The 19614-nt window shown below is 40.4% G+C and overlaps 2 protein-coding genes across 2 annotated transcripts; both read right to left on the reverse strand.

Annotated features, from left to right (window-relative positions):
- Nucleotides 1–2530: 2530 nt before the first annotated feature.
- On the reverse strand, nucleotides 2531–6630 carry LOC139465469 (uncharacterized). Its single transcript, XM_071247193.1, has 4 exons — nucleotides 6543–6630; nucleotides 3886–4011; nucleotides 3362–3463; nucleotides 2531–2759 (listed from the first exon to the last, which is right to left on the reverse strand). The coding sequence occupies exons 1-4, from the start codon at nucleotides 6591–6593 to the stop codon at nucleotides 2634–2636; spliced, it is 405 nt and encodes a 134-aa protein (XP_071103294.1). The 5' UTR covers nucleotides 6594–6630; the 3' UTR covers nucleotides 2531–2633.
- Nucleotides 6631–14447: 7817 nt separating this feature from the next.
- LOC139465471 (uncharacterized) lies at nucleotides 14448–17668 on the reverse strand. Its single transcript, XM_071247194.1, has 4 exons — nucleotides 17560–17668; nucleotides 15923–16048; nucleotides 15267–15368; nucleotides 14448–14660 (listed from the first exon to the last, which is right to left on the reverse strand). The coding sequence occupies exons 1-4, from the start codon at nucleotides 17608–17610 to the stop codon at nucleotides 14535–14537; spliced, it is 405 nt and encodes a 134-aa protein (XP_071103295.1). The 5' UTR covers nucleotides 17611–17668; the 3' UTR covers nucleotides 14448–14534.
- Nucleotides 17669–19614: the final 1946 nt, after the last annotated feature.

The raw sequence follows: 19614 nt of genomic DNA on the forward strand, positions 1-19614 counted from the left end.
TACATCTAACACCTGCATCACACGTAATACCTGCATCACGTCTAATACTGCATCACGTCTAACACCTGCATCACATCTAACATCTGCATCACGTCTCATACCTGCATCACGTCTAATACCTGCATCACGTCTAATGCCTGCATCACGTCTAATACCTGCATCATGTCTAATACCTGCATCACGTCTAACACCTGCATCATGTCTAATACCTGCATCACGTCTAATACATGCATCACGTCTAACACCTGCATCACATCTAACATCTGCATCACGTCTTATACCTGCATCATGTCTAATACCTGCATCTCGTCTAATACCTGCATCACCGTCTAACATCTGCATCACGTCTTATACCTGCATCGCATTTTATATCTGCATCACGTCTAACACCTGCAGCACGTATAATACTTGCATCACGTCTAATATCTGCATCACGTCTTATACATGCATCACGTCTAAACATGTAACATGTCTAATACCTGTATCACGTCTAATACCTGCATCACATCTAATACCTGCACGACGTCTAATACCTGCAGCACGTCAAAACATGCAACTCGTCTAATACCTGCAACACGTCTAATACTGCATCACGTATAACACCTGCAACATGTCTAACACCTGCATCACGTCTAATACCTGCATCACATCTAATACCTGCATCACGTCTAATACCTGCATCACGTCTAATACCTGCAATACGTATAATACCTGCATCACGTCTAACATCTGCAACACGTCTAACACCTGCATCTCGTCTAATACCTGCATCACGTCTAATACCTGCATCACGTCTAATACATGCATCACGTTTAATACCTGCATCACGTCTAATACCTGCATCACGTCTAATACATGCAACACGTCTAATACATGCATCACGTGTAATACCTGCATTACATCTAACACCTGCATCACACGTAATACCTGCATCACGTCTAATACTGCATCACGTCTAACACCTGCATCACATCTAACATCTGCATCACGTCTCATACCTGCATCACGTCTAATACCTGCATCACGTCTAATGCCTGCATCACGTCTAATACCTGCATCATGTCTAATACCTGCATCACGTCTAACACCTGCATCATGTCTAATACCTGCATCACGTCTAATACATGCATCACGTCTAACACCTGCATCACATCTAACATCTGCATCACGTCTCATACCTGCATCACGTCTAATACCTGCATCACGTCTAATGCCTGCATCACGTCTAATACCTGCATCATGTCTAATACCTGCATCACGTCTTATACCTGCATCATGTCTAATACCTGCATCTCGTCTAATACCTGCATCACGTCTAACATCTGCATCACGTCTTATACCTGCATCGCATTTTATATCTGCATCACGTCTAACACCTGCATCACGTCTAATACCTGCATCACGTCTAATACCTGCATCACGTCTGATACCTGCATCACATCTGACACCTTCATCACGTCTAATACCTTCATCACATCTGACACCTGCATCATGTCTCATACCTGCATCACATCTAATACCTGCATCACATCTAATACCTGCATCACATCTAATACCTGCATCACATCTGACACCTGCATCATGTCTTATACCTGCATCACATCTGACACCTGCATCATGTCTCATACCTGCATCACATCTAATACCTGCATCACATCTAATACCTGCATCACATCTAATACCTGCATCACATCTGACACCTGCATCATGTCTTATACCTGCATCACATCTGACACCTGCATCGTGTCCCATACCTGCATCACATCTGACACCTGCATCGTGTCCCATACCTGCATCACATCTAATACCTTCATCACATCTGACACCTGCATCACGTCTTATACATGCATCACATCTGACACATGCATCATGTCTAATACCTGCATCACATCTAATACCTGCATCACATCTGACACCTGCATCGTGTCTCATACCTGCATCACATCTAATACCGGCATCACATCTGACACCTGCATCACATCTAATACCTGCATCACATCTGACACCTGCATCATGTCTCATACCTGCATCACATCTGATACCTGCATCACATCTGACACCTGCATCATGTCTTATACCTACATCACATCTGACACCTGCATCATGTCTTATACCTGCATCACATCTGACACCTGCATCATGTCTTATACCTGCATCACATCTAATACCTGCATCACATCTGACACCTGCATCATGTCTTATACCTGCATCACATCTGACACCTGCATCATGTCTTATACCTGCATCACATCTGACACCTGCATCATGTCTTATACCTGTGGCTTTTTGCCAACATCAAGCTGCCACACCATGGTGTGACTATTCTAAATGGCGTTAAAACCAAACTAACACCCTTCTCTCTAAAATTCAGATATTTCAGTTTGAATCGATACATCTGGTTTTAATCCCGAGAGAAATCTGATTTTAATTAGTTAATTTACGTAATACCACATCTCTAATGTCACTGAGCCCAGAACGGGTATGCGTTTAACGCTAATGTGTATCACAAAGGACGCAAACATTTTAAACACATGGTGCCAGAGAGTCAGTTTATTTCACCCCTTCACACACATCCTCAGATGAGCATCATCAGAAAGGTACTGAGGGACGAGAGATGATGAGTGGAACGTTGTTTAATTGTTGGCGAGCATGGTGATCGTGGTGGAGCCTTTGCAAAAATGTGCAAGATGGTGGTCAAGAACAGACTGGTCAACAGCGCTCTGGACAGTGTTGTCGATGATCAGCTTGAGAGCCGCAGCCTATAACATAAAGGGCGGCCAGTATAACCACAGCAGCAAGCCTTAATGTCATACGCAGTATATAGCACAACAAGCAGCCTTAATGTCCCGTCAAGCAGCCTTAATGTCCCGTCAAGCAGCCTTTACGTCCTGTCAAGCAGCCTGAATGTCCCGTCAAGCAGCCTTTACGTCCCGTCAAGCAGCCTTAATGTCCCAACGAGCAGCCTACATATAACACAACACTCCACATTAATAGCATAATGAGCATAAAACACAACAAACAGACATAATCGTTCACCGAGCAGGTTTAATAGAACAAGGCGAATGATCCATGAACGCTGTCCATCATAACGTGAATATGTCCAGATATGTATGTTTCATCGTGAGAAGATGAGTGAGTGTTTAACAGTCAAGGTTCGATAACCCACATGTGCACATACCATGAGATATTGTACTGTTCAAAGAACATTTGGCTGTTAATCCCTACCTCTCTAAACAATGATCAATAAATCATACACTATTAAAACGGATATTAACGGATTATTGTCCATATGCGTTCGTATCTCTTACCAAATGTTTGTGAATCGCGTCTATTTTGTGAGGATTACGACTTTCGGGATTACCTCGACTTTCTTGATTTGTGCAGGGTCGTGGACCATGCCTCTCTGTTTGTCTGTCAACGGCATGATATAGCAGTGGTGTGCTGTCTTCACAACCATGTCATGCTGCAAAAACAAAACAAAGTTCCCTTGTTCAACTCTGTGATCAATTTATGAGCAGCGTCGTGTGACAAAGAATACTAACGACATGTTAACAAACTCGGTGTAGCATTGTATTTCTTTTTTACCATTTAGTGTGAGGGGTGCAAATGATATTTGTTATGCAATGGGTAGGGGTCAAAGCAGGATAAATCCAGTGGATAAAATCGGTATCCGTTGGGGTCATATACGGATGAAGATGTAAATCTAAAAAAAATAGGTAGGTACAACTATCAGTGTTTGCAAACAAACATGACGTCGCCCTTGTCGATCAGAGTCGGCCTTATCTTGGTGTGCATCTCCCACATCAAGCAGATATGCCTCAATACAACTGAAATACTGTTTAAACGGTGTTAAACCCAACTCACTCACTCTAAACTTGTACTTACAGACTTCCCATCATAGGTAAACGAGTAGTGCTCTGTCTCCTTGGGCTCGTGTGTGGTGTGGGCTTGGGCGGCATGCGAGTGGTGACTGTGGTGATGGACCTTCGCAGTCGTTGCCGCATCTTGCGCCTGCAAACAAAAAGTCACATAACACTATTTTCACACGTATATGTTTATTACCCACATGGTGCAACGCAAAGAGATGTTATGATACATTGGTGTTATGAACACTTACTTAAAACTTGATAGGCTGATGTTTGAACTTTGATCTAACTGGTACTACATTGTATTAGAACCGTGGTGATTCGGCGTAGAGAATAGGTCTTCAGTCACCCATACATGCCGTAAGAGGCGACTAACGGCATCGGGTGACTTGGTTGATGCATGCCATCGTATCTCAATTGCATGGATCGATGCTCAATCAGTGGATTGTCAGATCCAGACTTGATTATTGTATGAACGTCTTCATATAGCCGGAATATGGTTGAATGCGGCGTTAAACAACAGCCAAACAAACAAAAAACCTATGTATTAGCATAGACACATATCGAGTACATGTACATACACGTTCATTTAAATCTAATAAAAAAACACAAAAAAACACCTCAGTTCCATGTCTAGAAATATGCATACAATTCTATTTAGATCGCCTGCAGTCTGATTAACTGGACAAAAACGTCCTCGATCAGGCCTTGGACCATCCATTTATAAAACATGAAGACAGACAAGTACTGATGTACTCTGCATGGGGATGTGGTTCAGTATGTATATCTGTAGACCAATATGAGGGATCGCATTAGAAGGATTATGAACAGTTCAGTCTGACTAACACCTGAACAGGTATTATTTAGGTTGACTGTACCCAAATGCAAAAGTGTAACTGATGGTTATGGAACATGCAAAGGAGAATTAAACCAGAACAATTGTTAGTTTTGACATAGTTAATCAGCGGGATCATGAAACGTAATGCAAGAATACTTTCTTTCCATATCAATGAGTTTACTAAGATACATGTACTTACCAAGTTTCATCCTTCTAGCACAATAATTACAAATATTACAGCAAATGTCAAATGCCAAAGAGAAAGCCATCTAGTGACCTTGACCTTGAGTGCTAATATACATAAACCTAATTAACCTTAAACCTTTACTTACAGGCCAAATATGCCAATTACCCAAACAGTGTCTCTATGAATATAAGGTTTAAAAGGGATTTATATAACCCGTGACTTTGACTTCTGATCAACGTTGTAACAATTTCAGTGCAATCCTCATGTAGTAGGTAGTGTTTGTGTAGTGTATGAACGTTTCAGGAATAATGATTAAGTTGTAGCAATTATCAGCGTTGACACAGCTGGAGCATGTAATGTTGGTCAAGGTGACCTACATTTCCTGTCAATGACATTTTTCTCTGAGATATAGGAACTCAGCAAATGTCATCCAATTAAGACTCGCATATAAGAGTTACTAAAAGTCTCCTTAAATGCCATACTGAAAGCTTTTTAGTGACTTTGACCTTTAGGCCCAAATTAATCAATCCGACGCGATGGTCTACACATATGGTACACACAGTTTTAATGCTAGGATCCGTTGCATGACGAAACTATTGACAAAAAAAAGCGGCAGCCATGAGGAATCACGAGAGGACAAATACATTGACACAATTAAAGCAGCCCGTTCTCAGGGAAATATATAAGCACAAATTTTGTCACATAACCTACGTGCACACGAAACCCCACACAACTTTAACGCTAACAATCCCGCGTCCCTCATGAACCATACCCCCAAACCACCTTCCTCCTTCCACCTGCATCCCCATCAACACCAACGCTCCTACTCACTTACGAACCCACAAACACTCTTTGTGTAACTTTCAAGAAATGAACACAGATGCCACCGTTGGTGTTCATATGTACACTAAGGTTTATATGAACACTAGCGGATGCAGTTGCAACCGTTAGTGTTCATATGTACACTAAGATTTATATGAACACTTGGGGAAGCAGTTGCAACCATTAGTGTTCATATTTACACTAAGGGTTATATGAACACTAGGGGTTGCAGTTGCAACCGTTAGTGTTCATATGTACACTAAGGTTTATATGCACGATGAACACTAGGCGTTGGGGGTTCTAACGCAGCATCATTGTGTTGGCAGGACAGATCTCATCCGTCTTAATGGTTGACTTACAGGGATTCGTTATCGTGACCGTGAGGTCCGTGATACGTCCATTTTGTAAGGGGAAACGTCACGAAGCGTGTATCGCATAACGATAAAAAAGATCTAAAAGCTGTGCTCTATATTGGCAGAGATTGCATTGATCTTAATCAAGAAGTTAGCATACAAGTTGTGACCTTTTATCATTCACTACATGCGATTATTTAACTTATTTAGATCTGCATTATTTACACATAAACGTCCATACACATGATAATTAAGGGAGAAAATTTACGGATGTCTATTATTCGGAACACAACTTTCATCATCCGATGGAGGAGGAAGCATAAACGTTGTTTTTCCTCATAATAAAGACGTTTACCATCCATAAATTCTCTCTCTTATGTGTATCACTCCTGAATGCCATCTGAAGACATGACAATAATTGTTAAATACTGAGGCATATATGTGATCATGATCAGCTCATAGGGTCATCGTCCTACCTGCACGGCACACAGCACCACCAGAGAAGCAATGACAATAAGAGAGTTCATATTGGCAACGTCTGTTCAACTACGTGAGCTGGAATGACAAAAATAGGTCTTTTTATGTCGTTAGGGTATGTTCCACTTAAGATAAGGGCGACAAAACAAGTTCAGCAGATGGACGCGGTAGCATTATTCTCAATGATAAGAGGGAAAACTAGGCTAAGTTGAAGAAATGGAATGTAAAATATGTCATGGAGAGAATTTGCACAAATTATTATTCAAGTCTGACTAATCATGGCATTTCATATATATAAAGTAAACATTAACACACTTAATATTCACTGATACACTTATGTAATTTGCAAGTTTAAATCCCACTTTTTGGCAACAGAAATGTTACTGTGATCTCATATTCAGCCAATCTGTATGAAACCAAGGGAAATGACATATCGAATATAGTCGGGTTGACAAATAACACCCGAATATTTGCGTTCTTCACTGGAAATAGGTATTTTTTGCTCTGCACTGCCCTTGGTGAGAATGTTAGTTGTGGTGTCTTCTACTGGGCAGGACTGTTTGTGGAATGCTTGTGTAGATGTGTTCCATTTGGCAGGAATGTTAGTGGTGGTGCGGTCTTGTAGGCAGGAATGTTTGTGGCGGTGTTTTCTATTTGGCAGGAATGTTTGTGTCGGTGTGTTCTATTTGGCAGGAATTTTTGTGTCGGTGTGTTCTATTTGGCAGGAATGTTTGTGGCGGTGTGTTCTATTTGGCAGGAATGTTTGTGTCGGTGTGTTCTATTTGGCAGGAATTTTTGTGGCGGTGTGTTCTATTTGGCAGGAATATTTGTGGCGGTGTGCTCTCATAGAACTGTATAAATACACTGTGATTCGCTGTAGTGTGACACCTAATTTGCATTATAGCGTCATGCCACATGTTTGCGCTAGAATTTGTATATATGTGTATATGTATATGTAGCCATTGTGGTAGTAGTTGTATTGATATTAAATAAATACAAAATTCTTTGGAATAGGCCTGTGTTTAGCTTGTTCGACTGATCGAGGCCAACACACCTGATCTTGTCTTCTTTCATAAATACAATGAAATAATTAATATCCTTGAATTTTCTGTCCCTTTTGACACTGATTGACACGATTCAGGAAAAAACCATGGCAAATATGCCGGTGATGTATCAGATTTGCTGCTTTGCTCTGGCGATAAAGAAGCTAACCCTGACCTGCCGAGTCTTGAAGAGGTTCAAAACACTATCCTGGGAAACTTGAAACTCAACAGGTCGCCACCCAATATAACTGGGACCCACCCCGACAGACAAACAGTATCATGCATGACGGAAAAGGTCGACGGTATTGCAGAATAAGATGTCAGATGTTGACAGTGAACTCGATAGGAAGAAGGCTTTCAGCCGTGGAGACAATGTTATTTACTATTGAGTGCCAGAAACGCCGGAAGAGACGCCATTATTATGTTAAGAAAACATATCGTTTCTCAACGTGGGACAAATCTGACGTTAGTAATGTTCACTGCCTAAGAATCCACTAAACAACCTGTCTGATGATAAAGTCGAGACTTTAAATGCCAGCCCTGTACTGAAGGTGGTCAATGTTGGCGTCTCCTACGATTTTACTTTTCCCCAACGGAACCATCTAAAGGAACTCGAAAGTAGAGTAGGATTAAAGGGGTATTTCAAGCATGGGAAACTGAAAACAGAGTGAAACCAACTTGAGACTGAATAGTCTTTTTCCACAGGAGCTACTTCCACACGACACCGGTGACAGCACATGCTCATGTTTTGAAATCCACAATACCTTACCAGAATCTACATTTCTTCGCTTTTCCTCATCAGCAAACCTTCAGACAGCGACTTTCGAAATTATTTACAAACTTTTGACATTGTATGTCTTGTTGAAACGTTTTTGTCCAACGAATTACCAAATAGTTAGGTACGAGTCGTCTTAATCCATCTGCAATCAAAATATCTGAAAACGGTCGATATTGTGGTGGTATATGTGTCTGTTTGAATTAGGATATCGATGATTTTGCACACTTATACAAACCATCTTAGATAACGTTGTTTGACTCAAAACTATTCTTCCTAAAATTGATTTTGACATTATTCTAGTTTATGTTTATAGTCCTCAGCATGGCCCTACTTGTGATGATAATAACCCATCAACATGTGCTATAGATCAGCTGGAGTTGTTTGTTTCTGATTTATTACCCGATGTATCAGATTGTCATATTGTGTTGTGTGGGGACATGCGCCACCACAGAGATAGAACTTCACAAGATACCAGTATGAACAGATTCGGCCGCACGTTGTGATGTGTTTGACTTCTGTATTGTGAACGGTGGAATGGATGGTGGCACTTATGTTGAATATACGTACACCAGTAGCCAGGGCAGTAGTGATAATGAATTCTTCATCTGCTCTAAGGATGTTTTTTATATCTATGTTGAATGTTGGTGAAAGATTAGATTCTGATCATTTTCCTCTTGATCTCATTTACAAAATATGGCGATGACACAGAAGACCAGCAGCGGGGAATTAGTCATGTGCGTTATGATAAGTAAATTCGGAATGACAACTACAGTGTTCAGTTTCAAGATAGTTTCCGATCTTCCGTGTTATTAGATCTTCTGTTGTTAATGAGTATAAAGGTCTGAACGATATTGAACATTATATTTTAGAATCAGCTGATTGTATGAAAAGAAGTGTATCAATTATCCATTTAACACGAAATAGAATTATGTTAAATGGTTAATGTAGATCTTCGACCTGTGCCTGCGGGAGAGCAATTCGACAGTTCAGACGACATAGAAATGAACATTCCAGAAAACTAAACTGTACTGTTAGGAATAAATATAAGCAAACAAGTCGGAGGCATATATTTTAAGTCCGGAAACATAAAGATATTTATGCAAATCACATTATGCAAATCTCTGAGTAACCCTACAAAGTTTTGAAAAGAGATTCCAAATATGAACTCAAAGTCACATACCAATTCCAAGATAAATCCCATCGAATGGTTAATTCATTTTAAAGATGTCTTCCATACTGCTGATATGTTTGAGAACTAAACCAGTACTGATACATATACATTTTATTATGATCACTACACTGGCATTGATCTATGTATCACTGTTGATGTTAATATCGATGCAATTTATTCTCTTAATCTCTCTGAAGTGGTCTTAGGACATTATACTGCCGTTATTGTCAATATGTTTATGAGATATCTTCAAAAGGCCGACCGCCTCCGTGGTCTAGTGGAAGGTCCGGGGTTCGATCCCCGGCCGCGTCATATCAAAAGACGTTAAAATATGGTACTTGTTGTTACCCTGTCTGCCGTTCGGCATTAAGGGGCTAAAACAAGGACTGGTCGGCTCGGAGTCAGTAAACTGTGTCTGAGTGGGGTATTCATGTTAAACTGCGGCATGGTATCTCAGTGGGCTAGCACTATAAATCGGCATCAGTCCGGACTAGTACAAGCAGCCACACACATACGTGCATACACGTCGCTATGTAAGTGCAATAATCTTGGACGCGACGTTAAACCAAATTTCACCTCACCTCAAGAGGCCGTTTCCCTAATATGTTTTCGAAATCTACAGTTGTACCTTTCCACAAAAAGGGTAATCCTAATAATCCAGATAACTATAGAGGAATATCCCTATAGTACATAAAGCAAAGGTTTTACATGCATGGGCAAATATGAGGGACAACATTCTTGAAAAGCAAGCTGTTTATCGAAAGAAATATTCCACATTTTTACACGTTATGCCGTTGTTCAGATAAATCTCTTACAGCGTAAGTAGAAGCTTTATGTAGGATTCGTTGAGAAAGCGTTTGATTCTCTTAATCAGAATAAATTATGGCTCTGTGTTCCAAAATACTGGCCTGAAGGGTTAAATGCTACAAATGTTAAAAGGTATGTACACAAATGTAAGAGCAAGTGTACGACTTGATGGTCAGTTATAGACGTTCTCGATTGTCCTCTTGGTTTGTCCTCTTGGTTTGAAACAAGACTGCTTATAAGACCTATGGTATTCTCACATTTCAGTAACGAGTTAACGTACGTTATTGTTAGATTTGTTTGTTTGTTTGTTGTTTAACTCCGCACTCGGCAATATCCCAGCTATGTGAAGGCAATCTATAAATAATCGAGTCTGGTCCAGACAATCCAGTCATTGACATCATGAGCATCGATTCACGCAATTGGGATCAAGGACATGCATCAACCAAGTCAGCGAGCCTGACCACCTGATCCCGTTAGTCGCCTCGTACGACAAGCGAAGTCGCTTTTCACAGCGAGCGTGGGTTGCTGAAGACCAACTCTAGCCCGGAGCTTCACGGGTCTACAGGGGAAAAACAGGACAGTACTTAGTTATTTTACAGTTTTTCATGCTATGGAATGCTGATGATGCTATACTTGTATCAGACACTGTTATGGGGCTTCAAAGCCAGCTCAGTATCGTAGAAAGGTTTACAGATGAATGGTTACTAACAGCAAACCTATATAAAACAAATCTGGTTATGTTTAGGAGAGGTGGACAACTTGCGAATTCCGAAAATTTGTTGTGCCAAAACACCCCAGTTATTCCAGCAGATGCATTTAAATACCTGGATATTATATTAACTAAAACTTTGCATTTAGGATAAACTGACCAAACTCTAGCTGTGAGGGCCAAGAAAGCAATGATCATGTTACTTACCACTGTATTCAAACTGGAACATGTTCCCCTGAGAGTCTTTTTTACGCTATATGATGTCCAAGTCGAACCTTTTATACTGTTCAGAACTGCATGTAAAAAGACAGGAATGCCAACTTAAAACTCTATGGTTTATGGCAAATGTGGAAGATATTATATGTATATATATATAACGAGTCTTGATATGTTTGATGTCAAAAGTCACGAGGGTGAGATTTTATTTGTCATCCAATATTATTCGTAAATCGAAATACTCTTTTCTTGGGGAGAGCTTCACAATATTGGCGTATGAATACATTTAGAAAAGTCATGTGAATAAAAAGAAGCAGACTTTTTGTGTGATAAAAAATGGTGCTCATTAAAATTGCCATTATCGGCACTAAAGACACAGTTCATACGGCAAAACAATGCATGATTGCATTGTTGCGCCCCTTTATCACACCGAAACATTTCAATGTAAGAAAGTATGTGCGAAATGTCGACATTTGCAAATTGTGTGGCAGAAGAGAGAGGAGATTGTGAATCACTGTATATAACGGCAATTCGGCGTGGTTTGTTTTGTAACATAATTTACATTAATCGTAAAAGTACCACCTATAACATAACTCGATCCAAACACTGATGAAACGTATGAAGCACATGTTGAGTTCAAAGCCGGCGGCATGGAAGCAACCGGACAAACCTCGCTATATCGCGAACATTGTTGACCTCCCTGTTCACCTCAGAACGCGGAACAAAAAGCTCTGGACTTTGATCCTGAAAGAATGGAGGATATTTCCGTGTGTTTGCATCGTTCAGCGTTTGCACCAAATGTTTACGGGCACTGTGGTTTGTCAGTTTCTTGTGACTTGTCATTCCCGCACAAGTTACCATGCATGCGTTTCATTATGGATTCAATTTTGTGAATACAAACAGTTTGCCTTTTTAACCATTGACCTGATGACGAACTTTGATTTTTGACTGTGGAGCTTGCAATGTAGAAATGACAATCTGGAGTGGAATATTTGCCAGGTCTCAAACTACGGTAGCGCTTGTACATTTCAATGAGACAACGAGTTTTACATTTCGGGAGTGACAATCATCATAGGAGTATCATCACTGGTGCCCTGGTGATTGGAACCTTGTCTTGTCTGGGATACCCATCTGTGAAATCTGGGTACTCCATTTGTCAACGCGGAGCTCAACATCCACCCACAACATTTTTTTTTGTGTTCCTCGGACCGACGGAGACCAAAATGTGTGGTGTTGTTAAAAAAAAGAGTGGTAATTATGGAATCTGGCGACGAATTTCCTAATTGTTTGGTCTCCCACAACATATTAATTTCATTATCGGTTAAAGCGTCACACCTGTTTGGTGAGTTATCTTTACCCATGAACTTTAATTGTTTTGTTTTCCTTTCATAAAACTCAGTGTCATCGCTCAGCGAGGAGCTGTAATTGTGTCGGCGCAAGTATCTCTCCATTGACGACCCAATACTCCGCAGTGTGTTAGTTTCGCATTCACCCACCCTCTTTCCGCACAGAAATTATTCATTTGCAATGTATTTTGTAGAGATCGTCGGGTGGAATTTCATTAAGAATACACCTTCGCCGATAGACAATAAAACAGGTTCAACAATTTAATGTCATGAAGTGTTTTTCCAGCAGTCTTTTCATTTTCCTGCGTATCAATCATTTTGTCTATATCACTATCATCGACTTCGGTTAAAGCGTGATTTGGGATTGGCTTTAGGGAGTGTAGGGACTCGCTCGACCCTGGAGTTGTGCAACTTGAACTTGACCTTGATGACGGTAACGCTGACGGCCGCCCAGCTGCCGATAAGACTGATTCTTGTCCCCATTAGCTCCATTTCGTAGTCAGTTCTATCCAGCCTACACATATAGTTTCCTTCACCATCATTCTTAACAACTGCTTGCCCAGACCCATCAATTGACACTTTATCACCTGCATAAAACTCTGATGTGCCATGTTTGTTGATTTTCATGAGGTAAAAGTAGTCCCAATGGTCATAGTGTTCATGTGATCTAGATTGACCAAGCAGTGATTTATAACAGTGACATCCACAATGTAGATATCGCTTGATCTGACCCAAGCGATATCTCCCGTGGGAACTAGTTTTGGATGATAAATATACATGTATTCGTTTTTTGTTTTTTTTTAAATACTGGTTTAAAGGTTTAGAAATGAACACCCTGCCTAGAAAAGCATACAAAATGCTTCTGGATCTGGACAATCAGGATGGGTACACACAATGGGCATCAAATATTCGTTATATGCTATTTTATCACAGTTTCGTTTATGTGTAGTTGTATCAAGGTGTCGGCAATAAACAGGATTTTCAAAGAATATTTTATAGAAAGTCACCAGACATGTTTCAGCAGGCCTGGAGATCGACACTTGAAAATAGTTCAAGATATACCATGTAAAGATGTTTAAATCGTTAACTGAACCTGAATTGTATTTGAATGTTACAACATGCAAATGTTTGCGCATTACATCTTCAAGATTCGTCTCGGATTGTCTGAAATAATGGTTAACACTGAACAGCGTTCTATACCGCAACCAATGAGATTGTGTCCTTTCTGTCAAACTTGTATAGAGAATGAATTCCATCTGCTATTTGTTTGTACTGTTTTTACTGATTTAAGGGAAATACAGAAATACCTGCGTTAACCAAATTTGAATTCATGTCAAATCTTGAACCCCAAGGATGGAAAATACATTCTTTGGTCAGCACTATTTGTTTACCATGCACTTTGTCGGAGAAATAAGTTTATGGTATCGTGATGTCACTTCGTAATATAATTGTGTACACCCACTTTGTAACATTATCTGCACAGATGTATTGTATGTAGCACATCTCTATAGTTGTGGCGTACTCACTGATCTCTTTGTACTTTGTTTCGTATATGGGCCGGAGGCCTTTAGTACAATACAACATCTTTATCGTGACGTCTGATACCCGCGTCTTTCTCCCCACATCACCCTGACACACCCAGATGTAACTGAAACATTGTTCACAACGATGTTGAACCAAACGAACAAACACTCTCCAAAAATGAGATCTCATATTAATGAGAAAATAATGTAATGTCAGAATGCCAATATTACTGAGTCCAGGACGTCTATGAGTTTATGGCTAATGTATATCGCAAATGACGCAAACAATGAAACAAATTGTGCCCAATAATCAATTTATTTCACTCCATCATACACACAGGGCAACCACACAACGATATGTTATGATACTGAGCTAGTCATGACGATAGGAATATTGATTAGTTGTTGTTGAGCAAGATGACCTTGGAGGAGCCTTTGCAGAAATGTGCAAGATGATGGTCAAGAATGGACTGGTCAATGTTGCTGTCGACAGACTTGTCGACGATCAGCTTGAGAGCTGCAGCCTGTAACACAAAACGTAGTCATACTGTCACAATAAACAACCTTAATGTGTCACGAGCAGCCTGTAACAAAACAAGCACCCCTAATGTTTCAAGCAGTCTACATCACAATACGCAGTCTGTAGCACAACAATCATTCTTGAACATTCGCAGTACTAACGTCACAAACAGCACAACACGCAGCCTATAACACAACGGCTTATGAAACAAGCCGCATTTGTATCACATTTAACACAACAAGCAGTCTACAATATAACAGTCAGTCTATAATACAGCAGGCAGCTCATAACACAACAGACAGTTCATTACACAATATGCATCTCACCACACACACTCAGCTCATAACACAACAGACAGTGTATAACACAACAGATAGTGTATAACACAACAGGCAGTGTATGAAAACAGACAGCGTTTAACACAACAGGCACTGTATGATGCAACTGGCAGCGTTTAACTCAACAAGCTTCAGCTGACTATCACAACAAAAAGCCCATAACACAACGTGCATTCTATTACACGACGCATATAATTAAAACAAATATTAATATTGTACTTTTTTGTTCGTATGTTTGATCAAACTTCAGTGAATCAAGTCAATGTTGTCACCTCCACTTTCTTGATGTTATCGGGGTCGTGGACCTGGTTTCTCTGTCTGTCTGTCAAAGGCATGATGTAGCACTGGTCTGCCGTCTTCACGACCAAGTCATGCTGCAACATCGATAGCAATATTGCACAGTTTATTAATTTATCATTGGTATATGGGACAACCCATAATTATAGATCGTTTACATTCCCGTGATTGTTAATCCTAAAAGAAAAAGATTGCCATTTCCGTGGGGACATGGGTGGTCCATTCGTCTAAGGCGACGATTTCAGACAGAAGTCAATGGTCGTGGGTGCGAATTTTAGATTCGACCAGATCGTGGCATGCATCTCCCATCTCCAGTTGAAGCACAATGTTAAACCCGATACACTCACTCGAGCTCACTAGACCCGTGAAGAATAGATCTTCAGCAACCCATGACTGCCATAAAGGGCGATGATGCTTGTCGTAAGACGCAACTAATGGGATCGTGTGGTCAGGCTCGCTGACTTGGTTGATCCATGTCATCGTATCCAAATTTCGTGGATCGATGCTCATGATGCCAATCACTGGATTGTATGGTCCAGACTCGATTATTTACAGACCGCCGTCATATAGCTGTAATATTTCTGAGTGCGGCGTTAAACAACAAACAAACTCACTCACTACTTGTACTTACAGACTTCCCGTCATAGACAAAGGAGTACTGCTCTGTCTCCTTGGGCTCGTGTGTGGTGTGGGCGTGGGCGGCATGCGAGTGATGACTGTGGTGATGGACCTTTGCTGTCGTTGACCCATCTTGCGCCTGTTAACAAAGAGTCATGGGACAACTTAATAAACTGGCGTAAATAACCAAGTTGTCTTTTCCTTGAAAATCTAAATATATGTAAATTTAAATAACGGGTAAATCTGATGATCCGATATCATTCAGCAATGGTCAAATTGCCGTTTTCCTTCCACTGATTTACACAACCAACAAAACTAAAACGTCAGCGACAGAGAATAATCAGCCTCGAAATTCTGCCAAGAAAGATGCCTTTTGGTTCAATGGGAAAACAGTGGTGAAAATAATATGAATGGGCCACTGAAAAACAGTGATGACACCAGATGTTCGCGAAAAGAGTGACCCTCCACTTACACGATTTTCATAAAAATATAAATTAAAGTGTTTGTTTTCCGCTTGACGCTATCCATAAGACTGCATGACAAGAGAGATGACTTCAGGTTTCACTTGCTATCTGTCAGTATTCCAGCATTTCGAGGCTCTGAGCATGCTCTCTCTCCGAGGATTTCAATGAACGCCATACGAATCTTGCTCAAAAGTTGTTTGATCACCACATTCAAGACCCAATTTTAAATGGTAGACGCATCAGGTCCGAAATACTGTCCGATGCAATTAGTTATTTTGACTAACAACACATGTTCCTATTGTTGTTCGGGTGAACACTTGACTTGCCCCAGCATGTTTTTTTTCTGCGTGGAATTCAACGGTCTCTATATTTAGGTCGCGTGGGTGTTATTGTATGGATGAAATGAAGCGATTTGGGGCCATGTTTACATGTTACACATGTATCCAAACGCTCAAAAGAAGAAAAGCATGTTTTTTTGCCCAATACACTGCCCGGAAATTATTTAAAGATTGTTACATTGTAATAGCAGGCATCATGGCGAGACAATAGATGACAGTAGCGCACAAATGACAAGTAGCATGCTTGAACATCTTTGGGAACTCACGCGGACAGGTTCTTAAAATCGTCGAAGTTATGAAATTTGCAAAGTAGAATTAAGTGATGGCATGAAAACCGCAAGATGAAGGACGCACCACTTTGAGATGACTGTCAAGTATTAACGTGTAAAGAACGGAGTCCCACAATTAGCAGTGACGAATCGAAGTCCTTCTCTATTTAACATATGGTTGAAGAGCCACGTGACCGTCAGCGCCACTACAAAGTACCACTATTGATGTAGGCCTACAGTCATTGGACAGATTACATCTATCTTGATTGTCGATTCACGGTGATTCGTTAGAAGTCCTCTTGTACAGTGCAACCGCCGCGAGGCGTGAATCGCATCACAATAACACGGATCAAATGAAAAGGAAAGAAGAGTCTGAAAAGTTACAATCTTAGCTGTGCTTTGAATAGCGGCAGATATTCTGCTGATCTTTAACATCAGTTTAACATACAAGTCGTGACCTTTTTGATTCACAACATGCAATTCCGTAATTATTTATAATATTTAGATCTTCATTGTTTACACAGAAACACATATATATGGCAATTATCAACGATTAAGACATAAGGTTCGTTGTCCTACCTGCCCGACACACACCACCACCAGGGAAGCAATGACAATAAGAGAGTTCATCTTGGCAACGGCTGTTGACCTCGGTGAGCTGAATTGAAATAATAGGTATTTTTTTTCTATCGTTAGGGTATGTTCCACTAAAGATAAGGATTATAAAACAGGTCCAGCATATGGTCGGGGTAGCATTCTTCTCAATGATAAGACGAATTCACGTGATCTGGTTAGATTAACTATGCCATTTCATTTAAGGACATCAGTGAAGTATGTTGAATCGCTATTATGAATCGCACGATGAGGCGATGACGGGGATTACAGGAACTATATGTTTATCTTATTATTTTAACATGAACTTCTTTATAGGCAACGTAATGTAATTCAACATAACAATACAATTTACTAAGCTGTTACCGACCACACAAACATCAGAAAATATTTCGTTGAGCGTTAAAATATGAGATTCAGTTCCAAGATAATGTAATGAATAGGTAGATAATTGACACATGGACACAACACAATCGTCAGATAAACATAAGGTGACTGACATATCCAATGTAATTTGAAAGGCCACGAACATATATCTATACGAACAATTGGCAGCAGAAGTAGTAGCGAAGTGAGATGAAAATAGGTATACGTTGTAATAGTATTGCACTTCTTTACCGACGTGCATGCACGTGTTGTGTGTGCGTGTGCGTGTGCGTGCGTGCGTGCGTGCGTGCGTGCGTGTGTGTGTGTGTGTGTGTGTGTGTGTGTGTATGTGTGTGTGTGTGTGTGCGTCTGGGGTGAGTGTGTCTCCTTCTAATAGTCCGGACTATTATATATTTTTGTGCTGAGATACCATGCCGCAGTTCAACATGAATACCCCACTCAGACACAGTATACTGACTCCGAAACGACCAGTCCTTATTTAGACCCCTACTGCCGAGCACCAGGCAACTAGTGTAACCAAGTACCATCTTTTAATGCCTTCTGGAATGCCGCGGCCGGGGATCGCGCCTACGACCCTCCTCTCTCCGGGCAGACGCTCTATCCACTAGACTACGAAGTAGTAGTAGTAGTAGTAGTAGTAGTAGTAGTAGTAGTAGAAGAAGTAGTAAATATTGGTATGTAACCATGAAACCAAAACTGACTGATTTGGGTTTTGGTTAGTAATCTGTCTTGTGTACTTTATCAGACTCCTAGCTTTGCAGATGTGCTTAATTCCCAAACATTTTGAAAACTCAGATATTATTCAGATGCTGTATGTTTAGACACTTATATGATCCGATCAGTTGACGATCTGTAGGTCACGGCAAATCGGTTAACTTAAATGATTCAATTCTGCCATTTGAAACGATAGAAATAAACACTATCATTATTATACGGCTCCTGGGAACACATCACATGCTGCGAAATTATTTGTCCACAAACATTATTACACCTACTTTCATCCGTACTCTGCAGAGTATCGTCCCTGATGATGATGGGTTTGAATCCGAAAATTCACTATGATTATGACACCTTGTGTGTCCTTTGGCAAACGTCTAAGAACTGCACCAAAAGAACGTACTTCTGGAATTACAATGCTACGCGGTAAAATGTCTGAAGCATATTTAAAAGGGGAATTAAACACAACTGGCTTACAATGAACTAAATGTCCTCTACAGCATTCGCTGTCACATTTATCGACACATAACACATTCATAATTATTAATTAAACACAATTTAACTACAATCTAGTAACAATTAAGTTTATAGAAAAAGACACGGTCTTGTCTTGAATGACTAATCGTAAATAAACATAAATATATTTATGATAGAGGGTATGGTTGGTATAGTCACGAGAAACAATTATCTCTTGCGAAATTTCCACAACAGTTCTCTTTTAAAGCAGTATTGTTTAGACTGCAGAGTGAGGTGAAATTTGGTTTAACGTCGCGTTTTTGCACTTAAATAGCGAGGTGTGTGCACATGTATGTGTGGCTGCTTGTACTAGTCCGGATGGATGCCGATTTATAGTGCTAGCTCACTGAGATACCATGCCGCAGTTTAACATGAATACCCCCTCAGACACAGTATACTGAC

Source organism: Haliotis cracherodii, unplaced genomic scaffold (genome assembly GCF_022045235.1).
Source record: "Haliotis cracherodii isolate W230 unplaced genomic scaffold, xgHalCrac1.p SCAF_18, whole genome shotgun sequence".
Taxonomy (NCBI): Eukaryota; Metazoa; Mollusca; class Gastropoda; order Lepetellida; family Haliotidae; genus Haliotis; species Haliotis cracherodii.

What these genes read in the sequence shown, in the direction of transcription:
- LOC139465469 (XM_071247193.1), bottom strand. Translation starts at nt 6,593, where the DNA reads ATGAACTCTCTTATTGTCATTGCTTCTCTGGTGGTGCTGTGTGCCGTG. An exon ending in TGGTGCTGTGTGCCGTGCAG is followed by an intron (nt 4,012 to 6,542) that starts GTAGGACGATGA and finishes TTTTGTTTGCAG; the next exon opens with GCGCAAGATGCGGCAACGAC. An exon ending in TTACCTATGATGGGAAGTCT is followed by an intron (nt 3,464 to 3,885) that starts GTAAGTACAAGT and finishes TTGTTTTTGCAG; the next exon opens with CATGACATGGTTGTGAAGAC.
- LOC139465471 (XM_071247194.1), bottom strand. Translation starts at nt 17,610, where the DNA reads ATGAACTCTCTTATTGTCATTGCTTCCCTGGTGGTGGTGTGTGTCGGG. An exon ending in TGGTGGTGTGTGTCGGGCAG is followed by an intron (nt 16,049 to 17,559) that starts GTAGGACAACGA and finishes CTTTGTTAACAG; the next exon opens with GCGCAAGATGGGTCAACGAC. An exon ending in ATAACATCAAGAAAGTGGAG is followed by an intron (nt 14,661 to 15,266) that starts GTGACAACATTG and finishes TTTGTGTTACAG; the next exon opens with GCTGCAGCTCTCAAGCTGAT.